At 56.2% G+C, this 10,125-nt stretch overlaps 1 protein-coding gene across 1 annotated transcript; it reads left to right on the forward strand.

Annotated features, from left to right (window-relative positions):
• Positions 1-321: 321 nt before the first annotated feature.
• Positions 322-8,900, forward strand: LOC309653802 (NUT family member 2G-like; the record flags this gene model as incomplete). Its single annotated transcript, XM_082478598.1, has 7 exons — positions 322-355; positions 3,226-3,940; positions 4,894-5,022; positions 6,068-6,240; positions 6,693-6,988; positions 7,376-7,492; positions 8,316-8,900. The coding sequence occupies 7 exons, from the start codon at positions 322-324 to the stop codon at positions 8,805-8,807; spliced, it is 1,956 nt and encodes a 651-aa protein (XP_082334724.1). The 3' UTR covers positions 8,808-8,900.
• Positions 8,901-10,125: the final 1,225 nt, after the last annotated feature.

Raw genomic sequence — 10,125 nt, forward strand, 5'->3', positions numbered from 1 at the left:
GTATGTACAAAATTTGCATGGGACACCGTTATACTAAAAACGAATTCATTGTTTATGTGAAATTCAAAAATCAAATTCAGTTAGGCATTTGTTATTTTTCTTTGCTAGATCGAGCCACCCTATTCTTTCAGGTACTTTGAAATGTAAGAGACTGTAGAAATTCTTGTTCTAGGAATCTAGTGCAGAAACAGAGGAGCCACGATACCCATACAATCATTGGAAATATCCTCAGATATATTAGAACATATATGAATTTTCAACTAGAAAAAAAAAAGAAGGCATTTTTAAAAATGAAAACAGATTGCCTTCGTTTTTAGTTGCATGGCGTATCCCTGGAAAGATTTTAATGAAACAGGTAACACTGCTTTCCCCCGGGAAAGAGGTGGGAGGAGGACTCGCCACTGCATATTCCATTTTGCACAATTTAATTTTGAACCATGAGAAGGTGTTGCTCGCTTAAAATATTATACTAAAATCATTTAAAAGGTAAAAAACTCAATCTTTTACAACCATGGAATACTATGAGAAAGACATTTAGTGAATTCTGGTCTTGGACATGGGGGCTGCATGACGGTTTTTTGATGGACGGGGGCTTTCCAGCACAAAGGATCATTAGTAAGGCTGGTCCTGCTGGATGTTGGTTGGAGCACAAGGACCACTCCCTTAGGAGTGATGTACATACAGCAGTCAAAGACACTGGATCTGCTGAGACAATCCTAATTTCAAATACTCAGTTCCATGTGGCCATAAATACCCAAGTGTTTATCAGACTAACAGTTCTGAATTTTGTTCAGAAAGTCTAGTCTCTGTTGAAGTAAGTCAAGAGCCAGGTAGGAAGCAGAGTGTGTTGAGGGACACAAAACTAGGTTGATGGAAAAAGAAGTGAAAGGAAGGGACCGTCAAGTCCAACCTCGGTGCCGTGAATCAAAAAAACAGTCTATAAACTGCGTAAAGAGGCACATGCCAATTGTGTTGCCACTGTGTGAGGTGGAAGGAACTTCCGGTTCTTGCCTACCTGCCAGAGCCCTCGTGGAATGTCTCCCCACCCCCACCCTACCCAGACCCACGTGCCCTCTGCCCCTCCCCCACTGCAGAATGTTTCAGCCACATTCTACTATTATGATTCAAACCTGCCCCTCCTTCACTTGGATCCTGAGCGTCTGCGAAGTGAAGCAGGTCACTCTCTGGGTCCTGGTCTTGACTTTTCTCATTGAGGCTACCAGGCAGCAGTAGTCCGTGCCCAAGCCTGCAGGATGGCTTCAGAAGGAGGTAAGCCTATAGGCTGGGGGTGTGTTCTCAGAGACCCTGCCATCCCTCACATCCTTCGGGTTCACACGTGACACTTCACGGTGGGCACACAGTTGGACTGAAGTAGAGGGAGAAGAGAGCACTGGACACACGAGGACATTTCACCTGGGGAGACTGGGGAGCCTGAAGAAACCTGAGACTGCACTGGGGAGGAGGGGTCATTGGAGGTGGATCAAGAGGAATTGCCCTGGCTATGGAGAAAGGATGGCAGCAGGCAGGTTGATTCTTTCTAGAAGGGAGACAAGCCACTTTGAAACGTGTGTGTTTCAAATGTGTGTGATGTCCTGGTGGTGACACAGGGAGGGTCGTGAGGAAAGCCTAGACGTGTCTTGTGTTCCTGAGGCACCTGAAGCTTGCCTCACCATATCTTTCTAAGGGATTTGAACAGGAGCATACTGTATCTAAGGGGGCCGTGGGGAGAGATGGTCTTGGTGAGAAAACTATTCAGTGGGGCTGTGTGTGGCCACACCTGCAGTGAAGTGCCCTCTCCGAGAGCTAGGCAGGAGGTTACTCTAACTGCCGCAGCCCACACCTCGTCCACTCCTCCCAGCCCAGAGCTCACTTCTCAGTTCAGACAACTGTTGCTTTGGATTCAACAGGGGATGGGCAACCATGTAACTTCAGCCAAGAGAGGGCTCAGGTTCCTGAGTTGCTCTGAATTGTTCTTCCTTTTGTGGAATCGCAGTACTTCAGACCTACTTCATCTCGTCCAGTATCTCATGGTGGACCCTCAGGCTGCCTTGAGAGGAAGAGTTTGTTCATATTTCCTGTCACTCCTTCATGGACAGGGGACAGATGTGGAGTGGGGTTGTTTCGGGTGGAATGTCTGTGAAGGCTGCTTCCTCTTTTAAAGGGGGAAGGAGTGTAGCCCAGGGGCAGGAAGACGATCTTCTGTGTTATTATTAAACGTCCTATGACACCTGTTCTGGTTAATTAGGTGCTCCGTGGTGTGTACCTTGTTCTCATGAACAGGGATGTGATCCAGACAACTTGATCGCCATGGCAACTGGCTTCTGCCTGCTTCTCAGATTGTCTTTCCGTTATTGGGAGCTGGAGGGGGAAGGACCACAGGAGGTCTGTACTCCCATGACCAATGTAACATGACAATTCCCTGGCCCTTGTTTAATCCTCTGCAGCCATCACTGGCTGTGAAATGACAGAATCTAACGGACACGCGCCTACTTCTCACACACCACTCCCCCCACCCCCGCCTCCTAGGAACAGAACTCCTGAGTGATGACAGTGACTCTGGGCACTGGGGAGGGGGTGGCAGGACCTGGCCCATGTTACGTGTCTGCTGTGGGTTGTTCTGAGATGCAGGTGCATTCTGGGCCAGTGTTATGGGTTTGTATCAGGATTCCATTAGAGAGAGATTTTCCAGCATTTTGTTTTGTTTTGTGAGGCTAGGAAAGAAAGAGGGGATTTCTACTGAGCATCAGGAAAAGGAGGACTGAGGAGGAGGTGGGGCCCTAATATTTTACACAATACCTGTCCACAAAGGGCCTTTGGGTGCCTAGAACTTACCTTGGAGAAGGTCCCTACCTGCTAGTACGCCGGCTGAGGGGCATTTCTCACAGAGCGGTTGTCCACACAGTTCCAGATCTTGGGAGACAGCCTGTGAGGCTTAGGTGTCAGGGGGTGCCTTAGGGAGGCTCTCCAAGTCAGTGCTTGCTGAGGCGATTTCTTCTCGGCAGACAGGGGTCAGGGACCTTGGTGGATGGGCGCGAGGTCACCAGTGGAATAATTCTCAACTGGAGGTCAGGGCATGAAAATCACTTGAAGACATTTGCACGTTGCACAGTTTCCCTTGTCCAAGTGTCCCTCACCTGTGGAGATTTACACTCTGAGGCCACAGAAAGCCTCAGTCCCACTTGCCCATTCTCCTCCTCCATTTACTCCTTTCCTTTGCCTCAACAGCATGTCCAGTGCTGGGAACGGATGTGACCATGAACCCCGGTGCCTCCTTGTCTACTTTCACGGCAGTGCCCTTCCCTCCACCCATTCCTGGCGCCCAGCACCGGCCACCCTGGCAGCAGCACCTGCCACGTCCCATCACCCCAGCATTCCCTCCTGGCAGCAGCCTGCTGCTGCCAGCTTTCCCCAGGACGCCTATGGTGGCTAATGGTGGCCGTGGCCCCAGTGCCCCTGGGGCTTGCAACCTCACTGTCCAAGTGAGGTCACAAGGGAGGACAGTGGAGGCCCCCCAGACTCAGACCTTTGTCGTTACTCAGGCCCCCCTCAACTGGAGCGCTCCAGGGGCCCTCAGCAGCAGTGCTGCATGTCCTGCACCCGTATTCATAGCAACCCCTGTGATGGGGACCGTTGTGACTGCTTCAGCTGTTGGAGTTAGTCAGGCTGGCAAGGGAGGCTGGACCCCAGGCTTTCCTCCTCAAGCTCCACCACCAGCTGCCCAGCTGGCCCCTATCATTCGCCCAGGGAACTCTGGGCCATGGCCACATGGCACTTCCAGGGAGGGCCGCCTGGCCACCAACCAGTCCAGCGCCTCGCAGGATGGCTCCTCTAACACCCAGAGAGAGTACAGTAACTTCCGACGTTGGCAGCGCTTCAAGCCCCTGGCCCGGAGACACTTTCGCCTGAGTCCTGATGCAGAAGCTTTTTCCTGCTTTCTCATGTGAGTGAACGTTCAGAGGGTCCTGAGCTTATGGGAGCTTTTAGATAAAGAGGAACTGGGGATGGACTCGCACGTTAGGTTTCTAGGGATACTGGAAGGAAGGTGTGAGGGCGATGTCCATGCTATGAGAAGGCACATTGTCGGTCACATGGGTGGGCCTGCCAGTCCGTGACATCAGGACTGAAATGTGCCCTATCTCAACTGGCCCCACCACCCTGTGAGTCTGGTCAGCTTGCTCTTCCATGATTCTCATGGTAATACGGACTGAAGACTTGCAGTCAGAGAGGGTCGTGGTGTAAGGTGAGGAGCCAAGGAGTGGATGCCGCACTCTCCTGTGGTGCCGTGTCCTTCATACAGGACGTGAGCGTACATGGCCAGGGGAGGTCACTTCAGAGGAGGGGGAGGAGCACGGGGCCCAGGAGAGCGCTTTATGCATGCCTCCACTTCGTTGTGGAGAATTCCACTAGGAACAGGGTGATGGTAGAGCTCTCCTAAGGGCGTGGGCTCTCTCCCACTAGAGTTGTGAGCCTAGCAGGCATTTCCATCCTAAACCTCCGGTCCCTCGTAAAAAGGGGACAATTACACTTCACTCAGAGGACTGTGCAGAAGACGCCTTGGGCTAATCTATGAAGTGTTAGCAGATTGCTTGGCACATGCCACACCTCATTGATGATGATGATTTTTATGATGAAAATGCAGCCTTGAGGAGGAAAAGAGCTCCCCAAGGCACAATGTCCCAGCTCTAGCCTGGGAGTGGAGGGTCATCCTTGAGTGAGTGTGAGGCGGTGACAGCAGTGGCCGGGAAGGCTTGTCTTTGCCCTCCCAGACGCCCGCCTCTCACCCTCCTGTTGCTCAGTCACTCTGGGTTGAGTGATGTGTGGTCCACATGGGCGGGTGGGGTCAGGCAGGTGGGGGCTGGGCTGGGCCCGGAGACTGACCCCGAGTGCTTACAGCCCAGTGCTTCGATCCCTGGCCCGCCTGAAGCCCAGCATGACGCAGGAGGAGGGACTGTGGAGGGCCATGCAGGAATGGCGGTGCAGAAGCAACCTTGACCGGATGATCTACTACGAGAGGGCGGAAAAGTGAGTCAGCGTCCTGGGCCCAGGGGCTGCGTGGAGGGTGAGGCGAGTGGGTGAGGGCAGGGTCTGGCCGTGGGGATGCTCATCAGAGAGGACAGAGGAGAAGGGCTGTCACCCAGCACAGGGGCCCCGCAGCCCAGGGGCCCTACTGTCCCCCAGAAACCCATCCCTCACCTTGAGAGTTTGAGACTTCTGTCCTTCCTCCACCAGGAGCTCTGCTTTCCCCTGATTTTGACCTACCTTTGCCTTGACGTGAAGGTCTCAGGACGGGGCAGGGTGAAGCTGTGAGTCCAGTAGGGGTCCAACTCCGGCCATATGGGCTGGGCCGGGGAAAGAGCTCCACCCGCCAGCCTGCTGCTTCCTTAGTGGTGGGTGGCTGGCGGCCACTAACATAAACTTGGGACCTCCTCTCCTTACAAACAGTGGCCTGAGTGGGTACCCTGGCTTCCCTCAAGAGGCTGGGGAAGCCAGCTGCCATCAGCCCAGGGGTCTCCGGCCCTTCCAGTGTTTGCTCCATGGTAATCCCCTTGGTTTAAGAAACAAAAGCAAACAAACGAGCGCCTCTCAGAGGAGGGGAAGGCCTCTCCTCTAAGCTCAGCATCCACATCGTCCAGCCTCTCCTGGGTCCTGTCTCCAGGTCTATGTTCCAGGAGGCTCAGTCCTAGCCCAGGGTCCTGGATTCGGGCAAGGACCCCTGTGGGGAACACATGCCTGTTCCAGCCTCTGGCTGTCAGCCCTTCATGTGGTTCTGGATGGGGAGGGGGCATGAGGAGGGTGCCCCCTGGGTCAGCCATGTGTCCCGTTGACCTGGTTCAATTCAGCGACCTGGGTCTATGCTGTTGAATGCCCTCCAGTGCTGGTGAGGCAGGAAGGGTCCCAGATTTTGTTATCACTTCCAGGAGCAGCTCTCTGCTGTGGACAGCACCTCACAGGGCCTTGACGGCCCCAAGGCACATCCTCTCCCAATGCCTCATTCTTGGCTGCCTTTGTTGGGCTCCAGAACCCAGGCCTTTTTCTCAGAGTGGACTGTGCCTCCGTCACCCCCCAGGTTCATGGAATTTGCGGCCAAGGAGGAGATGCACATTCAGCATTTGCAGTGGATGCAGTGCGCGCAGGACCTGCCTCCTCCAGCCCCACCGAAGCTGGATCCTCGGGGGCCCCCAGCCCCGAAAGTGGGCCTTCAGCCAGGCACCCAGCTTCCCACTGGAGCTGAAGGCACAGGTAACAGGGGCCTAGGGTTGGCCACCGCCCCCTTGTGGATCCTTTTCTTTCAAGACAGGGGCATTGGTCTTTCAACCAAAACAGCCACCGAGGCGGGGGGTTGGGGGTGGGGTCTCAGCTGCCCCTTGTCACTACGGGGTATTGACTTGGTCAGTTTTGTAACTCCTCTCACACCTCCCTGTCAAAGGACCCCACACGAAGTCTGCCTAAGAAGTGGGCTTGATGGGGAGACCCCTAGAAAATTGGAGGTTCCCCACTTCCTTACTTGTGACTCTCTTAGATGACCCCCTTACCTCCCCTCTCCAACTGTGCATGAGGCTTCAGATGGTCCTGACCCCTCCCACACCCACATCAATGTCCCCCAGACAATGCCCTCACCAACGTGCGCTCGGTGGTCAGGAGGTGGACCGGGAGTCCCTCACCTTCCTTCCCTTCCTTCTGCTCTGCCTCAGCCTGTGCTCCCAGGATGTCCGGCCCCAGGGCCCAGCCCTCGCACCCGAAGCCACACAGATCCCAGTGGCCCCCGGAGCCCAAGGCGCCCAAGGAGATTCCCCCTGAGACTGTGAGGGAGTATGTGGAGAGGATGGAGGCGCTGGTGGGGCACGTCCACTCAGCCACGGGCAAGTCACATGCAGAATGTGGAAAGGACGGAAATGAGCTGAAGCAGGAAGAGGACGACACCTACTTGGACCCGCGTCTCTTGAGCTACACTGACGAGCTGCGTTCCCGGGAACACTCTGTCACCAAGGTAGGCTGGGCCTGGAGCCTGGGGTCTACAAGATGCCAGGGCATGGAACTCTCAGCACCCAAGATCTGGGTTCTGCTCAGGCCGATGGGACTTAAGCTCAGCTCCTTGTTCCTGAGCCTGGTGTTAGGGGAGGTTTACGCAGATGTATGTGTGTATATGTTTGTGTCTGTGTGTATGCCTTTGTGTGTCTGTGTATGTGCATCTGTATAAGTGCTCTTTTGTGTGTGACTGTGTATGTGCGTGTGTGTGTGTGTGTGTGTGCTGACCATCCCCGCCTTGTGGAGGAGAGTGGGGGTGGGTCTCTGCTTTTCACTTTCCCTCCTGGTCTTCTTGTGTCACAGGCCACTCCTGGCCAAGGATGCTCACAGCCTCTTCTTTCTGTCCGAGGTGGAGGCAGTCATTCATCCTCGATTCCCGGCAGAATTGTTTTCCCCAGACCCGCAGCTGGATCTCTTGGCCCTTGCTGAGGAGCTGAAGCAGGAGGAAGGACTCACCCCTGAAGAAGTGAGCCAGGGGAGGGAGAGGGACACTTAGGGAGCCAGGGGACTCCAGGGGAGGGGGGACCCCAGGTGATCCAGGGGACAGGGGAAACCAGGTTGCCCAGGGGAGCCAGAGGAGGGAGGGATCGCAGGTAGAACAGGGGAGACAAGGGACGCCCAGGAAGACCAGGGCACGAGGGACCCCAGTGAGCAGGGGAGAGGTAGGGCCCCAGAGCAGGAGGCCCACATGGCTCTGTCCATCCCTTCCCTGCCTCGGAGGCCTGGCATGGGGAAGGGCCCTCTCTGGGGTGTGTGCAGCTCAGGGTGATAGGAAGGAGAGGATGGGGAGCCGGGAGCGGAGGGAAGGACACACAGCTGGGAATAAGGTGCAGGAGGATGGCAGGAATGCCACCGTGTCTGTATTTGGAGTCTAGTCCTGGGGTCCCCCGTCCCCTCCTCCCCCCCAGGGCCATTGTCCCACTGCCCAGTGCTCCTCCTCTCACACGTGCGCGTGGAGCCGTCACTGTCCTCCTCCCTCCTACCAGCTGGTGCAGAAACAACTCCTGGACTTGAAAGAGGAGGAAGGTGGGCCGGCAGCCCCGAGCCACAGTGCACCCGGAATGGGCTCAAGTCCATCTGAGTCCCACGCCGGCCAAGGTGCCCAGAGGCACGACCAAGACCGCCATCGAGGGGTCAGTGATGAAGCCTGCCCACCAGAGATTGATGTTGAGGCTCTTCATAGGCCCATCCGAACAGACACTGGCCCGTTCGTGCTCAGAGTCTTTGGTCCCTGTCGAGGACGTCAGGAGGTCTCTCCATTCCGGGCCGGACAGCCCTTCCCTCCCCAGGGTCAAAGGCGCACTGGCCCTCTACTGGGACCCAGGGATGCGTCTGTTCTCAGAGAGGCGTCTCCTGTTCCGGAGGCCCGAGGGCCCAGGGACGCGTCCAGTGAGGACGAGGAAGAGCTCCCCAGCCTGGCCTCCCTCTTGGCCTCTCCGCAGAGCCTGCCGCCTTGCCGGCTGTCCCAGAGTCCTGCCCCTGCCTCAGGCCTGGCCTCCCCTGGAGGTTGGGGGGCCCAGAGTGCTCCCCAGGCCCCCTCCCCTCAGACAAGAGGCCCCAGCCCAGATCCACCAGCCGCTCCCAAGTCGAGGAAGCGGGCTCTGTGTGGGCGCCCAGCCGCTGCTGAGAAGCTGCCCATCCCCGGGGCTGGCCACGGGGTCTCTGCGAGGCCAGCCTTGGCTCTGGGGCTGGCTCGCCCCTCACAGCCGAGAAAGAGAAAGCGTGACCCGTTTGTCACAGGGAAGAGGAGGAAGAAGAAGAGGAAGCACTGCAGCCAGTAGGGAACAGCCGGGCCGGCCCTCCAGGGCGAGCCCCCCAGGGCGGCCCCCAGGGGAGCCTAGGGGCTCCTCCTCACCCCAGTGCTGATCCTGGGATTGTGGGGGGTTAGGGAGGTGGGGGAGGTGGGTGTGGGCAGGACCTTCGGAGTGATGTATGAAAATTTTGAATAAAGATAGTTTTGGTGGGAAATGCTCTCAGGCCACCATCATCTTCTTCGTGTGGAGCTGCTCCACAGAGAGCGATCCTGAGAGGAAGGAAGGGTGAGGGAGGTCACAGGAGCTATGGATCTACAGGTGGCCAAACCTTTCCTCCACATAGACAAGGACTCCTCAGGCTGCCCCTGGGAACGCATAGCTCTCACTTTCCCCAGGGACCCCCTCATCATCCGCTTCTCTAAAGCCTGCTTGGCTAGGGGCCTTCTGGGGCATCTGTAGCATCTTCTGCATCCCTGAACCGTCTGGGGAGGGAGAGCTGCTTTTGTGCCTCTCAGCCCTCTGGACACTAACCAGTTTCTAGGACGGAGCCTGGAGACGGCCCTTGTCTTTATGGAGCTGCTCTCTGCTTCCCTGAAGTGGCCAGGCGATGGCGCTGGGGTGACCCTCCGCTCATCCAGGGTTTCCTGTGTGGGTGGCCTGACCAGAGAGGAAAAGTCTTGGCCATGGGGACAGGACTGTCTGCCTCGTCATAGCGGGAGCGTTCTCTAGTCCCACTGGGATTATTGCAATGTGGAGAGTGGTTGAGGCAGCTACCTCTTAATCCCAGTGAGGATGCAACAAGGGGAATGGGCGCGGGGAAATTCATGGGGCACCTGTTACAGGTGAGTCTAAGGGAAACGACAGTTGGGCCCCTTTGTGGAACTTGTGGGATTTCTGTGCAGCAGCATCTCGTTCAACTGAGGGAGGAGGACCCATCTGTCTGTGGCTGTGGGGACTGGCCTTAGGGGCCTAGGGGTGTGCAAAGACACCCCAGAACTACTGTCCCTTCCCTTTCCACCCATGGCTGGACATGTGTGTGTATTGGTATCAACACTGATTTGTATTCCCATAGAAAACAGTTCCTCCTGACAAACTATGACCGTGTTTCACAAGAACAGCTTGCTCACAGGGGCAGCAGGGGTGGGGGAGAGGTGTCTGCGGCCCCAGATCTGGGTGGGAGCTGGGATCCATGCTGAGGAGTGTGGAGGCCTCAGTCACTGTCCTGTGGGTGCCGGCAGAGACTTTGAATCATCAGAGCAGGGGAAATGACCCGCTCATAAGGGTGAGACGAGCAAACAATGAGGGCAGGGAGCAGACCCCTGCTATCTCCCCGAACTGCCCCCCC

Source organism: Balaenoptera physalus, assembly GCF_965194825.1.
Source record: "Balaenoptera physalus genome assembly, contig: HAP1_SCAFFOLD_1213, whole genome shotgun sequence".
Lineage (NCBI taxonomy): Eukaryota > Metazoa > Chordata > Mammalia > Artiodactyla > Balaenopteridae > Balaenoptera > Balaenoptera physalus.